This window comes from Zingiber officinale, chromosome 1B (assembly GCF_018446385.1).
Source record: "Zingiber officinale cultivar Zhangliang chromosome 1B, Zo_v1.1, whole genome shotgun sequence".
Classification (NCBI taxonomy): domain Eukaryota; kingdom Viridiplantae; phylum Streptophyta; class Magnoliopsida; order Zingiberales; family Zingiberaceae; genus Zingiber; species Zingiber officinale.
In genome coordinates, this window is record NC_055986.1 from 146,446,137 (window position 1) to 146,468,700 (window position 22,564).

At 36.9% G+C, this 22,564-nt stretch overlaps 4 protein-coding genes across 4 annotated transcripts; 1 reads left to right on the forward strand and 3 right to left on the reverse strand.

Moving 5' to 3' along the window:
* The first annotated feature begins 2,554 nt into the window (after nt 1–2,554).
* On the forward strand, nt 2,555–8,279 carry LOC121984189 (AP2-like ethylene-responsive transcription factor AIL1). Its single transcript, XM_042537013.1, has 9 exons — nt 2,555–2,797; nt 2,882–3,744; nt 3,843–3,925; nt 7,133–7,141; nt 7,230–7,324; nt 7,421–7,494; nt 7,587–7,637; nt 7,732–7,814; nt 7,894–8,279. Exons 2-9 carry the CDS (start codon nt 2,984–2,986, stop codon nt 8,016–8,018), a joined length of 1,281 nt encoding a protein of 426 aa, XP_042392947.1. The 5' UTR covers nt 2,555–2,797; nt 2,882–2,983; the 3' UTR covers nt 8,019–8,279.
* A 1,395-nt stretch (nt 8,280–9,674) lies between these two features.
* LOC122007760 (aquaporin NIP2-1-like) lies at nt 9,675–11,624 on the reverse strand. Its single transcript, XM_042563326.1, has 5 exons — nt 11,469–11,624; nt 11,145–11,369; nt 10,267–10,461; nt 10,107–10,168; nt 9,675–10,016 (listed from the first exon to the last, which is right to left on the reverse strand). The coding sequence occupies exons 1-5, from the start codon at nt 11,568–11,570 to the stop codon at nt 9,758–9,760; spliced, it is 843 nt and encodes a 280-aa protein (XP_042419260.1). The 5' UTR covers nt 11,571–11,624; the 3' UTR covers nt 9,675–9,757.
* Nucleotides 11,625–14,760: 3,136 nt separating this feature from the next.
* LOC121984206 (transcription factor MYB52-like) lies at nt 14,761–16,815 on the reverse strand. Its single transcript, XM_042537034.1, has 4 exons — nt 15,912–16,815; nt 15,626–15,823; nt 15,213–15,551; nt 14,761–15,092 (listed from the first exon to the last, which is right to left on the reverse strand). Exons 3-4 carry the CDS (start codon nt 15,448–15,450, stop codon nt 14,908–14,910), a joined length of 423 nt encoding a protein of 140 aa, XP_042392968.1. The 5' UTR covers nt 15,451–15,551; nt 15,626–15,823; nt 15,912–16,815; the 3' UTR covers nt 14,761–14,907.
* Nucleotides 16,816–18,364: 1,549 nt separating this feature from the next.
* Nucleotides 18,365–21,960, reverse strand: LOC121984197 (transcription termination factor MTEF1, chloroplastic-like). The gene is made up of 2 exons (XM_042537022.1): nt 20,943–21,960; nt 18,365–20,426 (listed from the first exon to the last, which is right to left on the reverse strand). The coding sequence occupies exon 1, from the start codon at nt 21,916–21,918 to the stop codon at nt 20,953–20,955; it is 966 nt and encodes a 321-aa protein (XP_042392956.1). The 5' UTR covers nt 21,919–21,960; the 3' UTR covers nt 18,365–20,426; nt 20,943–20,952.
* Between the last annotated feature and the right edge of the window lie 604 nt (nt 21,961–22,564).

Sequence of the window (22,564 nt, forward strand, 5' to 3'; positions counted from 1 at the left end):
ACCGATCGAAGCAGAGAAGTCGGCCGGGTCGAGCAGACAGACCGGTCAAAGCAGAGAGGTCGCCCAGGTCGAGCAGGCATGCCGAGTGAAGCAGACAGGTCGGGTTGTCAAAGAGGTCGACCGGATCGAGCAGACAGGCCGAGTCGGATCAATGGCCAGAGTTAATGATCATAATGGTCTTTATTAGCCGAGCAGTGAAATGATCATCATTTCACTCATTATTACTCGTCCGATTTTATTCTGCATTAATCTCGAATTTAATGCATCCATTTCATAATAACAAAAGATATACGTGACAAGACACAACTCTAATTCTCGATAAAAGTATGATAGGTTGTGTAAATGATATCTTAGCTCATATGACCTCTAATAAAAGGGGTGTCAAGTAGGACTGTAATCAAGTCAGCTCGAGTTTATCCTAGCTCGAGCAAGAGAAAACTACATAGGCTCAACTTGAGCTCGAGCGAGCTTGTGAGTTTGAGCTCAAGAGTTTGAGTTCGAATCAAGTTTGAGCCTGACTTGAAAAAATAAATTAAAAGCCTATGTAGATAAGATTTGAATCATGTACCTTAAATACTCCAAATGATATGTTCTAGCCACAAACTCCTCCTTAACTTATTTTTTATTTTAAAAATAATAATAATTTTAATTATTTAAATATTAAATTAATCTAATTCGACAAGACTCGATGAGCCCTCAAGCCAATATTAAATAAGCTCGAGCTTGGCTCGAACGTTAAAGGAGCTGACTCGAGCTCAGTCAAATTCGAGCTCGAGTTAAACTTTGATCGAGCTGCTCGTGGTTCGACTCATTTGTACCCCTAGTACCAAGCAACTCAATTTCCTGGGGTAAATAATTTCAATAAACATTTACAAATTCAATTATGATAAAAAAAAAGCAAATATTATAATAAAATGGTAGTTATACTCATCTTTCCCTTTATTAATCATTTGGACATCTCCAATGGGGGATATATTTAAAGAAGATATTTCTCAAAATATCTCCCTCTCAAATATCCCTCATTGTAGGGGATATTTGAGAGGTGAATAGAATTTAACGGACATAACTTTATGCCCATTAATTTCATTTTAGGTAACATGCAAGTGGACACCATAAGGGACCATGATTTTTATTTTTTTTTAGTTTTTAGTTTAGGTGGCATGCAAGTGATTTGTTTTTATTTTAGTTGGTGAGATATTTTATTATATAATTTGAGATATTTGAGAGTAAGATATTTGATAGGTGAGATCATTTTTTTTTATTTTAGTTATTGATTATGTGAAGAAATAAATAAAATTAGAGATACAATTTTACATGACTCAAATTTTGAATTTCCTCCCTCCTTTTCTCAGTTCTTTCACTTCAGTTCCTTAGCTTTAGGATAGGGAGAAAAGAAAAAAAAAAATGTATGAACCTCAACAAAAATGTGATAGATCGAAGATCGAATTTGGGAGACCTAAAATTTAAATATGGATCCAGCCTAGGGAGGGTTCCGCGAGAAAGAAGATATTTAAATTAAATAAGAATAATAATTCATAAATATTTGGTTGAGGGGATATTTGATTGTAAGATTTGAGATATTTGAGAAGTAAGATATTTGATTGATGATGTAAATATAAAGATCATATATATTTGGAAAAAATATTTAGTATTATTATAAATGTTATTAAATTATACGAAGGAAAATAAATTATAGAATTAATTTATAATTAATCGTCAAATATATGAACGGTGGAAGGAATTTTTCCCGAGACAAATAATCAAACATAAATCTTGGCGTTAGCAACCGTTTAAGGAGGAAGTTCACTGGTTAATAAAAACATGCAACTAAAAGACCAACACAAATGCTTTTCAAGTCAGGAATTGAGAGGGCAAAACTAACTAGATGCCTTACTATTTAAAGAAAACACATCACCAATTATTGACAATTGAAGAGTCATAATCATTGTCTCAATCCTATTGTATCTACCTAAATTAATAAGGCCTCAATGAGAGAGACCTCTAAGTTCATCATTATTTTTCACCCTTGAAATTTAATGATAAGTTAAGTTCATCATTTTTTTCGTATCGCCCAAAAAACATATGTATTAAGAGAAATATCTCTCGTAATTTATTATTTTCTAGAGGGCGCATAACTGTCAAGAAATTTTATTAAAAATATATTTTATAAAAAATAAATTGTGTTCTTAATTTTAAAAAAAAGTTAGGATTCGTAGGATGTCTGGATCGGACATTTGATAAGAATTCAAGTGTCGGTGATGGTGTGAAGTAAACAGGAAGATCGGTCCTTACAAATCGTAAAGGACACGCGTCAATGAGATTAAAAAAATAGTAACTATATGCGTCGAGCTCTTCACGTGTCGAACGGTAACGGATTACAAACGATAACGGGTGCATCCGTCGTGACTCGTTAATTACCGTTCATCACCGTGCTACGATTGCATCGGGCGGTGAAGATCGCACGGCCTTCACGAGCATCTCGTCCTCCGCCGCCCACGAACCACGGAACCAGTGCGTCGTTCAATGGGTTCGCTTCAACGTGAGGTAACTTTAGACTCACCGCCGCGGTTTTCTAATCGAAACATATCCATCCCCTTCCCTTATTCCACGCACTGATCAAGCACAAATCCTAAGGCGTCCAGCCGCGCTCTCCTCGGTGGATCGAAGGCGCGGGTGCTTTGATTTCCACCCTTCGGCTCACGCATGTGATTGCGCTTCTTTTCCGGGAAATCTGGGGGTAGACGCAAATCTTTAAGCATTTCGATATATTTCGGTACAGATCTACGCATCTTGTATAGTAAGTGAAATTTCGATTCTTTTGTTTTTCGCCACTGTTTTTCCAGTTTCTCTTGGTATGCAAATCTGTGTTTTTGGTGCACAGGGAGTTGAATTTCGCATAGCCGTGGCATTTGCTGCAATAGAGGGGAACTAGGGTTTGACGACGAGTTGAGGCAGAGAAAGGAGACAGCTTTCTTAGGCACGAATGAACGGATTGGGAAAGCCATCGATCCCAGTGGAAAGTGATGAACTTTCCAGCGATCGCAACCCTCTGCTGCCGTCCCGTCACGAGTGTTCTGAATTGGTAGACTTGTCCCAGGGAAATCACGGCAGAGATGAAGATGGAAGCTTAGAAACTGCTGCACTGGAAGTCAATTTTTCTGGTGCTAACAGATCTGATCCCTTTGTAGATACGGCAAGCGTCGAGAAGAAACATGATTCAGAGGAAAATGCTTTGAGTAATGATTGCTATCACTCAGAAGTGGCTCCCATGAGCACTGGATACTTCAATGCTTCCAGTGGTGTTCTCCACGAGGGCACCACTGTTCAAAAGGAATGCAATGGCCTGGAAGGGGCGTCTGTAAGTGCCTTGTATTTTAATGGTTCAGAAGTGGAACCAATTGGTACTGCGGATGTTAGTGGCAATGTTGGTGTTCCTGAGGAATGCAATGGTTCGGAAATCCTATCAGCGTGCTACGATGGTGTAGACTCTATTGAAAATGTTGATCATATTAACATTGTTTCTGGAAAGGAATCTGGTAATGCTCTCACACCGTCTACTAGTTATGGGACAGCCAAGGCAACTGATCATTTTGCAGAGAACGAGATTGATCAAGAAGTAACTGATGATTGCTCCATAGGTTCTTTACCTGAGAATGCCACCACAAAAAAGGTTAGTAATCTTGTGGCTGCAGCAATGAAGAAATACGCCGCACCCAGATCATCCAGTTATCATGGAGTTACTAAGTGAGTCTATGGGGAAGATAGTCAAAGAGAGCTTTCCATCTTGACTAATGTTTTTATTTTTGAAACTGCATGATGATTCAGTGGTACCATGATTGCAGATTAAAGTGGAGCGGAAAATTTGAAGCACACCTCTGGGACAACACAAGCAGAGTTGAAGGAAGGAAGAGGAAAGGCAAACATGGTACATCTTCTAGTTCACGTACCTTGTTGATTCCCTTGTATGCTGTTCATGAATGTTGCAGAAGCAAACAAATTGAAGTATCTCCTTCTAGGTTATCGTATTCTTAAATCCTAATAGAGAAAGAAATGTGAAATACCTTTTTCTTATAAGATTTTTGGAAATTGATTTTATTTTTTAAGAAAATTAGAATATAAATTAGATATGTGTTCGGCTCTCCAATATGGTGCAAGAATTTATCTTGTCAATTAAACTTTGACATGGTGGTGGTTGTCTACCACCAAATACAGGCCTCACAGTACCTAATATAGGTACTTACTAAGAAAATTGAGGGAACACACACAGTGATAATGTTCTGTAGCTATTCACAATAAGTGTGCTAACAAATTGTTATTTCAAACTGTCTTTTATTGACAAGAAAATGTTTCCAACCACTGAGCTACTATTCTGAAGCAATGAGTTCTTTTATTTATTGTGCAAGCTTGTAGTATAATGCATTCTGTTCTTATCTTCGCTGGTCCTTGCCCACCGTTATCTTAATTAGCTTTTGAAAATTTCTGTCATTGCCCTCCTATCTATATGTGTTTTGTGAATTCATGCCCAAAGTTGTGCTCATTGCAACACCATGTCAGTGCCCATGTCTTGTAATGGTATCTACATTTTTTACCTCAAGCACTGCCATCTCTCATACAAGTCACTTACACCACATTTTGGTTGGATATAAGTCCTTTAACTTTAATGGCTTGGAGCCAGTATGATGGCTAACTAGAGAAATAGCATGTGCCACAACCATGCAGATTATATTTAGTATTCTAGTGGACTTAAAAGACAAAAAAATAATGTTAACTAGGTGCTAGGCGATATAGATATTGAAATAACACAATGTCTCCTTCCGATTCAAGGTTTGTTGACATTTCATGCCTCTCCACCATTTTCCACCATTTTTTTGTCCTAAATTAAGTCTTCAACCAAGTGTCTGTCCTTTTTATATCTCTCATGTGCCTATACTTGATTATGTTGCTTAGGCAACAATACTGTATGGGCTGAACCTTATGCTACAGTTCACATATTTAGGGACTCTGTTGACCTAATGTATGGGCTTCCTTGTTGATCAGCTTAATTGTTTGCCTATTTTTTCCCAGGAGAATTTTCCTTCCTATAATTACTTTGGGCTTTTTGCCAAAGTTATTGGCACATTAGATGGTTTTCGTATTTATAATTGCTTTAGTGGATAGAGTGATGCACTTTGTATATTCTAGTTTCTAGATTGTTTATTATTCATGAATATTGGTGATAAAGATTAATAGTTGGCAACTAGATGAAACTGGAGAATCCTTTTTCTTACTCTAACCGTACATTATTGGATACTTACCTCCATGAGTTGATCAATATTATCAATTTGGACTTTATTGGATATGAAGCCATGTACACAGTCATGTGATGTGTAATAGATAAACATCTTGATATTATCTATATTATAATGTGATCTAATATAGTCAATCTAGGCCATCTTTGTATGGTGGAATTGGGAATGGTTCATTCCTCCAAGATTTCATTCCAATATGTAAAGGTGGCATGACCATTCCAAGCAACCTACCTTCTGTTCCTTCCATTCTATAGTGTAAGAGGTAGAATGAAGCATTCAACCTCTACTAAATTTAATAATATGTATTATTTCAAATATAAAATATAGACAAATAAGGTTGGAAGATCAGAAAAGTTTGATTGGCAATACTAGGCAGGCTACCTGGACTAAGCGACCTGGCAATAATGAGATGACAAACAAACCACAGTGGCTTGGTGGATTGAGCATGATGGATGGATCTGCTGGCTGGGCAAACTGAGTGTCAGATGAACTTGGTGGATTGGAATGGCCGAATGGGTCATATGTGTCTGTTGATCAGATGGACCAAGCACAATTTTCATACCATTTCTTAATTCACCTAAGAAAGGAATCGAACGGGAATGAAGTTGAGTGGATTGCTAAAATGGATCAATCCATTTCATTTTCTCTTACCAAACATAGCCATAGAAGATATGTTGATATTTTACTTTTCCTTAATATTCTACCATGAAGCACAACAGTATGATTTACATAAGAGATGCTACATGTTTCTTTTATCAGCATTATGATAGAACGAAAACATCTCTAATACTTTTTTTTCTCATTTGGTCCCATGCATTCTTGGTATTCTGGGAACTGAGTTGTTTTCTCTGTTCCCTTCTATGCCAGTAATCCAATATTACAATTTCCATTCGACTTATCATCTACATCTCATTTTGTTCAGTACAGATTTTTAAAAAAAAATCCATGTGGCAAAACTATGTTGTTTTTAGTAGTTTGATAAGCTTGAATTGATTTCTTACTAGGGAATGCACCATTGTCCAGGATATTGACTTGTGGTGTGGGTAGGTGAAGGATTCAGGAGCATATCTATTTAAACAAAAAAATTATCCTTTAGTCCAGATGAAATCATGTTTTAGACCAAGTTGAATTGTTTTCTTCCAAAATCTTCAGTTTTAATGCTGGTGATTAGATTTTCCTATTCTAGTCAGGCTTTAGCATCCCGTCCATTTTTCTGCTCTGTGGAACTCCAGTTCCTGAGTTGAGTTTAGATCCCTTTTCCTATACTTTTGTTTCTCCATATGGTTAGTGTTCAGATACCAGGTTTGAATGTGTGGTTTATAAAACCTCTTTTGTTTCAAGCATATATAAACCTTTTTGCTCAACAGAACTCTGTTCCTCTCGTGGTCAATGATTGATCCAGATCTGGACATAAAAGGATTCTCAAATATATGATAATCAGAGAGTACCATCTCTTATGATTTTATCTGCTTTATATAATCCAAATACAACTCGCTACTTCTTTTACCACCATTTCAATGATTCTGATTCATTTCTTTTCCTGGGTATCAGGGTTTGTTTTTTCTCCATCAATCTATTGTTCTTTCTAGTTTCTTTTCTCTGATGTTTACAAGTTGCATGTGTGTTATATTACAGCAGCTGCAATAGTTACTAGAATTCACAGTTGTTATTGTAGGATGCAGCATTTCTTCACTGTTTCACTCTGTGCTCTAGTTATTAGTTCAATCATAAATAGTTGAATACATATTCACTAGCTAGGGGTACTTATTCTGTCTTTTTTGTTTCCATTGAAATTCTGGCACGCATTATTGTTTCTTATGGCTGCTGCTACCACCGTGGTTCAGTGTATCTAGGTCAGTATTGTGAATATTGAAACTTCTTCAGTATACCAAGATTTCATATAATACATATATGTTTAATGGTTCTGATAAGCTCATGCAGGCAGCTATGTTTCTGAGGAAATGGCAGCACGTGCACATGATCTTGCTGCTCTTAAATATTGGGGTCCAGGACCATCCACTAAGCTCAACTTCCCTGTATGATATGTTTTTTTTCCTGTTATTTTTCTTGCCAAAATCCTTGCCGAAGTTATCAGATTTTTTTACTTTGATGCTCCTATCTTTAATTTCAAGGTCTCTGACTACGAAAAAGAACTTGAAGTGATGAACACCATGTCTCAAGATGAATTTGTTGCTTATGTGAGAAGGTAGGCTAAACAAGCTGAAAGATTTCTAGTCAGCTGAATATTATTGCATCTCCTATCCTTTTTGTTTTGTTATATTGGAATTTGTGATGCAGAAAAAGTAGCTGTTTCTCTAGAGGAGCATCCATTTACAGAGGAGTGACAAGGTTACTTTTTTTTTTCATTCATGCCATGTAATACCCTCTCAATACTGCAAAGATAGCATTGATTACTGACCAAAGCTTCACTGCTGCCTCTAAGGCGGAAAGATGGCAAGTGGCAAGCCCGAATAGGTCGGGTTGGAGACCTCAAGGATGCCAAAGACATCTACCTTGGAACTTTCGGTGAGGAATCTTTTAGCTTTCATCTCATCAGCATGTGGTTTCTTATGGAATATCAATTCCTGATCACGTTCAAAAGCAGATACTGAAGAAGAGGCTGCTGAGGCATACGACATTGCGGCCATTGAACTACGAGGGCCACATGCAGTGACAAATTTTGACCTAAGTAACTATGGTGAGGGAGGTATTAAAAGGTTTGAGATGTGAAGTGAAATAATTAGACTCATCACAGAATGCGATATTTTTTCTTTTTTATTCTTGTTTCCTTATGAGTCTCTACCCTTATCCAATCAATTAGCTTCCTAGACTTTTTAGGTTTTGATTGGGCGGTGTCTCATGGTGGCTCTTTTATCTTTTGGAAGTTTTTTTTATAGTGCTTATAGAGTTGGCGTTTGTAGCATTATTGACAAAATAATCGAAATTTAGGGTTTTTTTAATCAAGATTGCATGCAATGCAATTTGTTCAAACAATGGGAGCAAGTCTCCTTTTTGGAGAATTGAAGCTGCTTACGGATTTGGCATTTTTGCCATTGAATAATTTTTTTGTTGCAATTTTCTCCCAATCTGCTTTACATAATTTATTAAGGGAGCACAATACTGATCATGAACAGATAAGTATCCCAATGAATGGGAAAGATATAGCATAGATATGTAAAATGAAATACAAGTCTTTTTCATTGGCAACGTTGTCAATGAGGATCAGCAGATACAAATCAATAATTTAGATGTTGCATTGTATCATGAATGTGTGAAACATGCATTGTAAGTCATTTAACAAACCATGCATTTAATTCCATAAAGATATCAGATTCAATATGTGCAATTAGAGAAAAGCTGTCACTCCGGAAGAAAGAAATATGACATTCGAGAGTGTTTTTTGATTTATCTAGTAATAAAAAATCCTCGAGTAGTTTAGATGGAGAGGATAAAAATTTATACTTCTAGGTTTCTAGTTTCACAAAGAGTGAGCCTTAAGTTCATTGCATGTGAAGGTTGTTACTCTGTAGTGAATATGCTGAATTTCAATGCTTAACCTGGTTGCTTTTATTTTTTGCAATCATAGATTGATATAAATTTCAGCAATACAACTATTTTGCTTAGATTTTGATAAGCTAAATTTTCTTGTTCTTTTTTATTCTTTTCCTAACCAATCATAGGTTATTGGTCTGACATCTTAGATTAAAAGTTAATTAGCAGAAAGAAGTCTATTTGGTTAGTTGATAGCTCAGACATTGGTGTGATTAAATCCATGACTCAACATTTTAGATTTCATCCAAATATAGATCAGAAAATTTGTGGTTGGATCCATGCATCAAGTTTGCAGCCAGGAAATTATGTAGGAAGATTGGAAGCTATGTAATGTATTTTGAGGTGCATATGTTGGTTGGTTTCATTTCATCACATCATGGTCCATGCACCTCATATGAAGTTGGAAGAATCCAATCCTTCTAAAAAGATTTTCTTTCTTGCTATAGCTGTGAGCTATGTACTTGAACGAGATATGAGTATCGAATATAGGTTTTTGTCACTGCTATTTTTTTAAAAAAAAAATCACAACTCTAGATATATCAAATGTCCACTGGAAGGGTCGGCGTTTTGGGTTGACGAAGAGTTTTTAGCGAGGCTATGAGACCATAGCCTCCACTATAAATTGACCCTTTGGCATTGTTTTAATGAATTAGATCATTTCTCTGATTTTGAGACTTCAATTTGAGTTTAATAAGCAAAGTGCATTCTTTTTTGTGTTGGACTAACTTAAATGTCTCGGTTTCTTACTTACCTTTCTAAATTTTTAGATGAAATTTCCTAGTGTGACTAATTATCTTTAATCTGCTGTGTTCATCAAATATGTTTGCTTACAGATGCATCAAATCATCTTAATTCATTCATAAGCAAAACACAAGAATAAAGACATGCCATACCTTCTAAATTATTAATTTGGTAATCTAAATATTATCACAATAAGTATCGTTGCCCTTTTCTTGGCTCTGCAAGCGGCGAAGCTTGAGGGAGGGCAGCCGGCAGTCGCTATTAAATTGGGCCTTTGTGGGCTTCTCATTCAGCCTTATAAAATCGTAGGATACGGAGCCTAGCAAAGTGCCCAAAACCGGGCCGATCACGTAAACCCAAATCGAATCGAATCTCTTGCTCGCGATCGCTGGTCCAATCGTCCGCGCCGGGTTCATCGAACCGCCCGAGATAGGTCTGCACATAAGTGGGAAATTAACATTTGTCATAGAATTAGTAAAAAATTTAAGATATATTTTAAGTATTTTTTTTTTAAAAAATAGTTACCCAGCTAAAATGGATGTTATGCATACGGAGGAACCAACTGCCAAACCCGCTAACTCTCCCACCTGTAGATATCAACAACATCATTTATTCGAATAAAAAAAAAAAAATTCACAGATTAAATTAAGGATTATTATTGTTGTTATTGTAATTAAGGACTTACAGCCCTGGTATCAGTTGCTACCGCAGATGTTACAAACATCATACAAAACGTGACGACAATTTCCACGACCAAAGCTTTCGTAGCGGTGTCGCTCGGTGTCGTCGTTCCAAGGTTTCGTATCGGATATAGCACTTCTCGGAGCACAAAGGACGCGACCGTGGCACCGGAGATTTGGGACACCATGTAAAAGGGAACCTATAGGTATTCATATATAATCCAACAAACGAAGTTGTTACTATGTGGACAAACACAAAATCTAGTCAATAAAAAGAGAAGAAATGGAAGGAAACAAAATGTACTCAAATAAAGAAAAATAATTATTATTTTTAAAGTAATTACTGGAAAAATATTTTACGAATATAAATTATCTTCTTAAAAACAATATAAGTCGCATGAAAAACTAAAGGCTCCATTAAGAAAAAGTAATTAGGCCTAATTACATTATGTATATGTGATTTGAGTTGGTTTGACATGACAGATTCTTGGCACCGAAACAATGATCATGTGGCAATGAAAGATTAGATTTTCCAATATAAAATTGTGGTTAAAAATTTAGATTTTTTGTTTGAAAATAGCAAAAAAAAAAAAAAAAAAAAAACCTCGATCACTCATCATCGATTTTTAATCGTTGTCACCTTCACCCTTTGTCCTATTTGATCGACCTATCTCTATTTTCATTGGGACCAGTATCCTCTAAGCTTGAAAATTATTAAAGAAGAAAACACTCAAAAATAATTTCAATATGCTTATCAATCGATATGCTTGAGCATGAGTCTTAAAGTTGGAAGTTAATTAATTAGTAGAAATTAAAAGCAAATCAAAAGGATTGAATTCAACTTGTAACTAATTAACTTGCATATATGGGAATAGCAAAATACTTGTATCCATGGGAAATGCCTAGAGACGGCGAAGGCAAGGGTGACGGCGGGGTTCATGTGTGCCCCGGAGATGTGTCCGACGGCATAAATCATCACGGTGACGATGAGTCCTCCAGCGACCGAGGCCCCGAGCTGCGAGACCAAGCTCGGGTCGCTCTTGCTCAGGGCAGCGGAGCCACAAGTGACAAACACAAGCATGAAAGTGGCAAGCATCTCCGAAACCATCTAAAGAGAAAGAAATAAATAATTAATCGATAAATATGATAGTAAATATATATGTATAAAAAGGATTAAAATGACAAATAAGGCGATTAGCTAGTGAACCTTTCTTGCAAGGAAGGGAGGGAAGTGGAGATGGAGGTAGGGAGAGGGGGAGGGAGAGGATTCGGAAGCGACGGTGTCATCGATCTCATTGTGGGAAGCCATGGTGAAACTTTAGTTCTAAGAGCACATTTGTGGTCCTTCTCTTCTCTTTAGAGGTGGTGTATTTATAGATGGATAGTTGGGTTAATGGTTTGGCAATAGGTTGCACTAGAATTTTCTATTTAGAGTTTGGTGTGGCCGAGAGATAATGATTTAAATTAGAATTGTGAATTTAATTGGACTTATATGTAAGAAATCATTTCGATTTACCCCTTTAAAGGTTCCTTATTTTGGCAATAAATTTTTTTTTAAAGAATTTCTTATACTAAATCTTAATTTTATATTACTTCCCCACACTTAAAAAAAAAAGTTATATGATTATTGTTAATTGATCACATTGTAGTCCTATTTAGTCATAAGATTAGATGTATTCTTTTTAGAGCTTTTCCTTATTTTTGGTGCTCAATATAAATACTTAAAAAAATTAATCTAGTAATTTTTTTTAATTACATGATAATTCAGTAGATTTATATTTAATCACGACAAATGTATTTTTTTCCTACATAAAGTATAATTTATAGGGTTACGTTTGATCAAAATATAATTTTAAATTTCACTTTTTTTAGTATATAAAATATAAATATTAAATATATATACATGTTATCTGTGTTGGCAAAAGGTGAAGTCCCTCTAGTACAATTCTACACATTTTGAGAGGGATAGATCATGAGACTTATTTAATCTTAGCCAAGCGACACCCTTCCTAGATAAGGGCACGAGATAACCTAAAACAACATTTATATTTGTCGGAAATTAAATCATGCTTCTCTGTTGGTAAACCCTGCCTAAGTACCGACTACATCCACATGGACGAAAATATATACATGTTATCGAAAGTATTATATCTACTTCTTGTAGAAAGCTTAAATTAAACATCAAGTTAAAGCTATAGTCATTGTGACAATATATCAATTCATTCATCAATTTTATGTAGTTTTGATAGACTTTCATATGATTTAACATCGACATTTAACTTCATGCAGGCTTGCAAGCTTACACGAACAAAATTGTTTTAGCCTTTTGAATAGAGTCTAATGATCGACTTAATCATTCATAATCATTCTGTTTGTGTCGTCAAAAAGATGATTAGAGGATGTCTTATCATGTATCAATTAAAGCTTTTTGTCATATCAGAACGGCAAGAGCACGTTAATCATTTAGCAATTTGATTTGATCATTCTCTCGTTGAATGCAGATGTTCCAGATAATACAAAGATTTGAGCAAAATATATATTTGATGTAATAATGATAACCAAGTAATCTTACTGGATCAGTTATATAGATTGTTTTATTTTATTGGACTCTATCTCTTATTGTATCATCATTTATATTTAAATAGATTTTATCTTATTTTATCATTACTAACTAAGTCTTTTTTAATATTCCTCAACATCGTTTAATATATATATTTTTCATAATTTAATATCACCTAAATAGAATATTTATTGATCGTCTAAATACATATTTATATCTTCTTAAGCATATTTTTCTCTAAATAGGTGCAACCCTAACTTTTTTTCTAATATTTTTATTTCTTATCTTGCTCATCCTAATATATCCGCACATCCAATTTAACATTCTTATCTTTACAATTTTTATCTTCTGTTCAAATATTCGAATTATATTCCAACATTCAATTCCATATAATATAATATATCTAGCCATTATTTTACAACACTTACTCTATTTAAGATATCTTTTAATTCCTCTATTTTTTTTAAAAAAATTATAAATACTTAAAACTCTCCCTTGTCATTTTATTTTTTATTTTAACAATTATCTCATTATTTCTAATAATATTACTAAATTTAAATTTTATATATTCTATATTTATTTTATTAAATTTAAAACTTTTTACTTTCCGTCAAAATTCGAATTTAACCTTTACTCCCTCAATATTTTTTTTTTTTATTCACTGATGCTTGAGAGGCGTATCAAAATCATGATGCTTGAGAGGAGAATCAAAATCATGTTCCCTATGCATTAGTGGTTGTGCAGTCCAGTGCAGGATGATGAGTTTCTAAGCCTATTAATGTGGATGATGTTGCGTTTCAGATACCTTCCAAATGCCATCACTAATCTCCACACTGGTGGTCATAATTAACTGAGTCCACATTGTGCAGTTTGGTCAGGTTATTCTTATAATTAATGACATATCCTTGTCAACAGAGATGCCATCAAACTTTTACATGTGGAGCCAGTCACAGTTGCCAAATGCAAACAATGTAGCCATCAAATATACAAAGAATCAAAAGCTAAATCATTCAGGCAATTGTTGATCCAGTAACGATTCCTGTGGCGAAAAACCTTGTGGCCACAAAGTTTGTAAAGCAGGTTGTGTTTTGATGGAGGAGGGCATGAGACATGTTCCATCTGGGTGTCTATGTGGTTCAGCATTTTGAGGTTATAAATCTCTGATTTGAATGGAGGACTGTGGGTGAAGAATTCCGACATGTTCAACAAGGGCTTCACAAGGGGAATCTTGCATCGCGAAGGATCATTCGTTTGGGCGATGATGGGTTTGAGAGCGACCTCGGATTGTCTTTAGCCATGAGGTATCCTCACACCATATAAAAGAATCCCAGACAGCTTGATTTGAGTTTAGGAGGCATAATTTTAGTTATCATGGAATTCTCCGATAATAGGGGAAAAACATACAAAATATAAAATAGCAAGGTTCAATGCTACTAAAATCTTTGATTTAAATGTGAAATCTTAAAGCTATCTTGTTCTAATTCTCAAGGCTTTTGATCGGCTTAATTATATATATAAAGGTATATTTAAGAAGAATGGTGCCTTCCTATGAGATACAAATCAACTTCCTGCAGTTTATTCATATGAAATAGCACCTCATTCTATTGTTTTTTTCTTTCTTTCAGTAAACTAATGCTATTTTGTTTCTTCTTCCTGCCAGAACTCACATCTAAGTAGGTTTTATTGTGGTTCAATTTCGATACAAAACGATATTTATTTATTTGTAGATCCATCCCACATGTTCGGTCCGATCAATAAGCTTATCGATAAATCAATGGCCTCAACCATCTCAGTGTTGATGCCTCAGTCCCTCCTGGTCCCATCCCCTTCCACCCTTGTAGCCTACTTTCTCCCCACCCTTCACTGAAACCGCAATCTATGTGAAGCTTTAGTCGTCGACTTCACTTTAGTCCTCTCCTGTCTCTCCCTATCCCCTTTCTTCGTCGACCTCCTAAGCTTCAACCTTGGCATTTTTAGCAAGAGTGCCAACATTAAGCCCTTCGGAAACTAACTCATTCTACTACTAAATCAAACACCTATTGCCATTCTAAAGATCGACATTTACCTCCCTTCCATTCTGACTGGTTCAATTGGCAGTCCCTCCAACTCCAAGGAAATCTATGAAGCTTCTTGCAGCATCACCAGCATTTACATTGTTGAACACTTCCTCGACATAGGGCAGTGTCTCACTGGCTGAAGCATTGCTTGATTGCTGCCTTGCCAAGCTGACGGGAGACATCTGCTTCAGCTCATCAACCTTGGCACATTCGTCTGCAAAGTATTAGGAAGAAAAAGGGTTTAAAATATTAAAGCATAGACATGCATCTAGATGAACACACGTCATCGATTGTAACTATTTTGTGGCAATTGATACTTTGAAAATATTTGTACCAGAGAAGAAATCAAATGGAGTGTTTTGAGTAGAAATCTCCCAGCTGCGATCTAAGTCAATGGAAGGGAAGTAAGGAGATGGCAATGCAGCATCTTCCTCAAATCTGAACCTCCTCTGAGAGACCATGGATTGCTCCCTGTACTTCCTAGCCATGATGACATGCCAATGGTTCTTAATGGCGTTGTCTGTTCTTCCAGGGAAGAGCTTTGCAATCATCACCCACTTGTTGCCATGCATTCTGTGAGCAGCCAACAGTGTCTCCTCCTCCTCCTCTGTGAATGGCCTCCTGTTGATCCTCGGATCCAGCTGGTTGAACCATCTCAACCTGCAACTCTTCCCTTCATGAACACACAACAGCATAAGAAAAGAAAGTTCAAAATTTTCAATAGAACTCGTTTCAACTAAACATTACCTGATCGGCCTTCCAATTCCTCTGCAATGAGGTTCCAGTTCTGCGGGCCGTAGAGCTCCACCAGCTCTTTGAGCTTGGAGTCCTCGGCTGGCCTCCAGTGTCCTCTGCCACTTATCTTCGACGGACCATTTGCACTTTCACAATTGCCCACCTCACTGCTCCCCTGAGAGCTTCTCTCCTGCAAGCTGAGGCAGCACCCTGTGGAGGGAAAGGCAGTGGCCATGGCTTCAACTTTCGGCGCAAGGAAAATAATTGGAGACATGAACAGAAGAGTTTGTTCTTTTACCGCTTGCAGGCTTTGCTCCGCACGTGTGGGCGTCTTCTTATAACTCGTGCAAGACATGAACAGTTCAATTGTGAATTTCCATTGGAGCAATCAATTATGAATTTCGATTGTTTACTAAAACGTTGTCTGCTTTTCCTCCTCCGAGTAACCTGGTAAAAAGCTGTTTCCTTCCTCCCTCCCTCGACAAAAGAATGAGAGCTCATCATGCATTCACACCGAATCCGACATGATGATCAGAATACAACCACCGCAAGGGACCTATCACAAGAGTTAGGACACTATTCAAGCTCTGGATCCACAAAATTTGGGATTTGCTTCTTTTCCTTCACTTGCAGGTTTGAAGCATAGCTTTTGCTTGTCTCGGTGCAATTAAATGAGACTTGGTTACATTGAAGAGGGCAGAAAGAATGTGCTCTTCCAGACAATAGAACACACAGTAATGTTTCCAAAGTTTATGATCCCTACACCAAATCTGATGAATGCATCAATGCTTGAATTTTAATTGGTGGCACCATTCCATGATGTAGTAAAGCAATGCATAAAAAAGTTGCATGATTTTGTTTGGAAGGTTCACAGTTTGGTGCTCCAAAACTTTAAAAACAGCTATCAATTTCAATTGATGAAGGGTGTCTATCAATCCCAATCCATGTACTCAACTAAGATTACTGCTGAAGGGATGAGTACCCAAAAAACAGGTTTCCTTTTCTCCTCAAATGCATTCAGTTTCAGTTTTCAGGAACAGTGATGGATTGCCATAACAAGGGAGTAGTTGTAACGTTAGTGTAATAGAAGTGATGCGAGTACACCAAAAACATGGACACTAGCATTATCTGCTGTACCTAGCTACAGAACAAAATGCTTTACAAGAGAGGAGCATGTCTCTCATCATCATATCTGTCTGCACCTTCACAAAGAGAATACAAAGAAAGGGCATTATTTAAAACCATCCTCATGGATCAAAGGGTAAGATAAGAATAATCACCTATGTGGTTTCAGACAGATGCATCAAGGAAAGAGACACAGAGTAGCTTACACATAAGAGAAATTTTCATTTTGCCCCTATAATATTTTTTTTTAAAAAAATGTTCCTGAATCTCTTTAAATCATCATTTTGATTTCTACACTTTATTTCTATGCTCAAATTATCCCTCCACTATTAAGCTCATTCTATACAAGAGGAGTAATAAAATATATATTTTTGATGCTATTGAAACTGACACACAGTTAAATAAAATGATGCAAACTAATTCTAAAATCATCTTGCAGTAAAATTTTAAAAGATTATTTTCCTAGGTTCCTGGATGCAAAAGTATTTGAAAATGTACTCTTTACTCTCTAAACCAAAGAAATCAGTTTGCACCACATGCGGTGTATGTGTCTAAGATAACGGATGGGTTATCAGCGGAAGAGTATTCTAAATAAAAATAAATAAATAAATAAAAATTTAAGGGCTGAAATAATGATTTAAAAGCCTGATGGCCATTTTTGAAAAAGTGGGCAAAATGAAAGTTCATCTACATGTAATATTCAGTCGTGTGAAGTGCTGATCACGGGATATGGATGCAACACTTTTCATGCAACGCCAATTTAAGTCCAGCTTGCGTGACTAGGTTGGTTGCAAGTGATAAGAGGAAAGGACTGAGCAGACATCAAATCAGTCATCATCACCAAATATTTAACAGTGCGGTAATTTTCAAGGAGCCAATGATCTTTAACTTACCCATTTGGGTTTGGCATTCCGTGTGAAGGAGGCAGCACGGAAGTGGCAGTGGTAGCGACAGTCGTAAAATTTGTGTCAGAGATCTGGGAGACTGCCAGCCACAGCTATCAGCTAAATATCTTTCCTGCTTCCTCCTACTCCCTAGCTGCAATCATAATGCATTCATCTCTAGACCATGAATCATGTCTTCCTGGAGTAAAAACAATCTGCACACGAACAAAGAGTGAATGAACTGATTTTGAGTAGGTGAAAGATGAGATATTATATTACTGTTCTTGAGTAACCTTCAGACTCTCATGAGCAAATAAAAATCAGCCAAATTTGGAGTTCTTCTCCTTGAAAAGATGAATTCTCCAGAAAAGGTGGGGACCTGAAGCAGTTGCCAAGAATCAAGTTGTCATACAAAGTGCAAGCTTCATCAATACAATTATGGTAGAACTATTTGTATCCAGCTTCGCAACTCATTCCAAAGTTCAACAAAGGCAGTCCTGAATTTATACCGACTGTGCTGCGCAGAAATTTCTCATTCGAGTTTCTCTCCAAACTGCAACACTTTAATCTCTCTCCATGGACTTTTACAATATCGAGAAGACATTTTAGTTTTATAGGGCACATCACAACTCTGAAATATTCTAAACTCATGAAGTTAGATCACCAATACTACAGAGGTACTCTACTTGAGTTCAGCTAGTTGACTACGTGCATACGCTGGGTAGGGTTTTTTGATCTGTACTCATTTCCACAGTAAAGGGATTATTAAACATTGCAACATCATAACTGACAGTTTATCAACAAAAAAAATTTAACAGTTTTAACAAGTGCACTTCCAACATAATATCCAAGTTCTATGTATCAATATTAATGCAATTGCCAAGGAGTTCTGGAGTGATCGACCATAGCAAATCATTTAGACTCAAAGCTAGAATGCATGTGGTACTGCTGTAAAAAACTCATGGCAGCAAGAAGCACTGGACACATATAATCTATGTAAGCATATCTAGACTTTTTGAATTTTTAACGAATCTATCATATTATATTTAATTTTGCAACAAATTATCCTTTATTATTCTCCAAACACTGTTGAGAAGAAGACATGGCATCAAATAATATAAAATATAACCCAGTCCCGAAAGATACATTAGATGACATCACACTTGAGACAAGTAAGTGGATGAAAAGGCAAACAGGTACAGATGTCGTAGAATCAGTGTCAAATAGGATTAGATTTGGTAATATCTGAAGTTAAATTGTAATTTAGTAATTAACCAATATAAAAAAGGAACATTTTACGAGTAGCTGCCTGCTATTCTGTGCATGTATCTATCTGAATAATGCAGTTTGAAAATGGATAGTTCAACGTTCCACATTTTACTCTTCAACAGGATAGAGCCATCTTTCACATTATTAACTGGAATACCCGGAACTAATTACAATAGTAATTTCAGTAAAAAGGAATGAGAAAGTAAACCAATAGGACAGCTATATCTCTGAGCTCACCATTTAGCAGAAAGCTATAAGAACCAAAATCCACAATGTAATTCTTAACTCAGTGTCTTGATTTTTCTTTTCCTTTTGCACAAAGATGGAATCCAATTTCCGGTAAAAATCACAACAGTACCCCTTATTTTGAAAACCATCACCACTCCTATTCTGATTGTAATTTGATTAAATCTTTACCTCTGACCTATCAATTCTTATAGCTAGTTTCTCTGAGAATCTAAGATCCACCAAAGTGCAAAATATAGTAGCTTAAGCAAGATTTTTGAGCAGTTTAATTTGCGGCTACTGATAATCATATAGTGTGGATCTGTTATATGAAGATGAGAGATTAAATTTAATGCTATTTTTGGGATCTGCATTGAGTAATGAATTCAATTTGATGTGAAGTTTGACTTATTCTAACACACTAGTTTCTTAAGTTTGGTAGGCATATGATTAAGATTGCTTCCCCACAAATGAAAGAGCTACTTCCATCTTAATAGGACCCAAGCACCTGAAACATATGTTATTCTAGTTGAACGATGAACCAACACTTCAGAGGGAAAAAAAAAACTTGAATTACAAATTGTTAATCCACAAGGAACCAAAGGGCCAGATAGGATCCCTCAAATGCCTTATGAACTATTCAAGTCCTGTAAAATTAACTGCAGGAAAATTTAACAGTGTCTGATGAAGTTCATCAGCTCTCTGTCAATCAAGCCTGTGGCATATATAATGTATCATAGTCCCTCAAGGTACCACAAAACTACTTGCTAATTAAGACACTGAAATACAAAGGAATTATCAACCATCTAGAGAAGTCCAACAACACAAGGAAGGTGAAAAAGGAGTCATATATATCCTAATTGTTATTTGAGATTATAAACAAAACATAGATACATTAAAAGTCACAAACTAGTGATGCAAAAATTAACCATTTATTGGAAAGATGGATTGCTAATCTTTATTTGCAAATGAAAGTTAATAGACATCCAACTTTCCAAAGAACATAACATTTAATCTTCAAGTAAAACCAAAAATTAGTGAGAGGTGAAAATACTGAAAGACCACTTAATGCACTGCCTCATATCATATGGTTGTCTGAATAAAGCTGGAGTGAAGGAACCCTTCATTCAAAACTATGTGAAGGCTCCCAATCCAGCTTCCGAACCCTACATCATTTAATCCCCGACCTTACTTTTAGCAAGCGGGCTGTCATGGATTAAAAGAACAAGAACCAGTTGTTGGATATTATGGTCCCTTCACACGCACATACATGCCTATTCAGGGTCTCGTCATAAAAATTGCCATGATAACTGCAGATAGCCACAAAAGAATGTTAATAAAGAGTAAAGACTGACACTAAATTCAAACTATTCCACACGACAAACCACTGAAATCCCTCTATTTTAGTACTTGACTTATGTAACATAAGAAGCATGGAAATTACAAGATATGTGAGCTAGCTTCAAGCATAATGTGTGCCTATTAATTTGATTCATCTTCTAATATTGACCAGTTTGAAGACATTCTCTCAACACCACCATATGCAAGATAAATTAAACAATGCTCTACAACATGACATACGAATTTCAAAGGAGACAATTTTAAACATGCAACTCTTTCCTACAGAAAGGTAGAGAAAGTTGTATTTGCATTTGACTTTTGGATCAACCGGGACAGTAAACTCCGTCTAACACAACCAACTAAAGACAAAGTAAAAAAAAAAAGAATGCAGAGAAAGATTTCTACTTTTCTTTGACACATTTCAGTTGGACAACCAATTTGGGCATTTCTACATACATCTAATAACACAATGCATAACAACTTACATAGCGAAAGTTACAGCTTGTCGTCAACAGAACTTAATCTCATGTCCAGCAACCGAGCCAAGAAATCCCCATCGCTGACCTTGAGCATCTCGGAGAGCGGCATCCACACCCGTCTCTCCGTCAACAAACGATGTCGGGGCTTGATCTTTCGCTCCAGATTAAAGGAGAAGTACTGCGGAAAGTCCCTGAGTTCAGAGAGATCTCTGCCCATTTCGTGGCGCAAAAACTCAACCTTGGGCTCGAAATTGTTCTCGATGCTGAAGGTAAGCAAACCGGGCGAGCGAAGCACCATGCTGCGGGTTTCCCGATGGGAGAATCCAAGGCCACGGAGGTATTCAAGCTTGGGGATGAAGGTGTCCTCGACGCTAGAGACGAGGAGGACGGTGGTGCGACAGGTGATGCGGTGGCGGCCGACGAAACCGAGACGGCGGAGGAAGTTGAGTGCGGGGAGGAGCCGATCGGGAACGCTGGAGACGAGGAGGCGGGGGCAGCGAGCGACGGCCTTGCGAATGTCGGGGAAGGGAATTTCCACGGGACCGAGGAGGAAACGGAAGACGGGGATGAGGTCTGCGCTTGGTTCGCAGGTAAGGAGGGACGGGTACATGGCGAATACGCGGGAAGCATCAGCGTAGAGGAGGCCGAAGGATAGGAGGGCATCAACGGCGGAGCGGATGGCGGAGAGGGGGGCGGAGCGGAGAGAAGGGTTGAGGTAGAGGACGCGAGAGGAGTCGAGGCCGAGGTCGTGTTCGATAAAGAGGAGTTTTTCTCTGAATCGAAGGCCGGCGTCGGAGGAGGATCCCAGGGAGTCGAGGAGGGTAGGGGGGAGCGGGGGAAGGGGGGAGGAGATGGTGCGCAAGACAAGGTTGGCGCTGGGATGAGGGATAAATCTGTGACCGATAAGAATGGGGGGAGAAGGATCCGGAATAGGCGGCACCGGCGGATGCTGAGAAAGGGAAAGGCGGAGGCGGAGAAGCATGACGGCCGGCGGCGCCGGGAGGGAGAGAACCACCAGTCGCCTTATCCTATTATTTTATTTCCATTCGAAGCTTCATGCAACCTGGTGCTTATTCCGGCCCGGTTCGGCCCAGCCCAGTAGCCAGTCAATTTATACATATTTCAAATTGGCTAGAGTTTCTATATGCTTTTTTCTTTCTTTTTTTTCTTTTTTTCTTTTTTTTTTGTTGGGCAGAGTTTCTATATACTTGTACTGTATAGAAGTTTGATATAGGCCTTACGTTGTATACCTTATATACATCTAAATTTTTTTTAGATTGGAATTTTTTTTATCTTTCATATTATAACTAGGGGCGTAGCCACATGAGGAGGGACACCCCTAGATTTTTTTTAAAAAAAATAATATTATATATTTGAAAAACTCTTGCCGCTATTTTGACCCGTCGATTTACCATTGTTCATCGTCAGAAATTGAAATTGATCATATATTTAAAAAACTCTCAATTTAAGCTATTCATTGGTACTATTTTTACGATAACATATCATAATTTAAAATGTTAAATATTAAATTTTAAAAATAAAATATATAATAATAAATAGATAAATTAAATATAGAACAAAAATGAGGATGCTAAATTAAAATTGAATTGGATTCAAATTAAATCCTA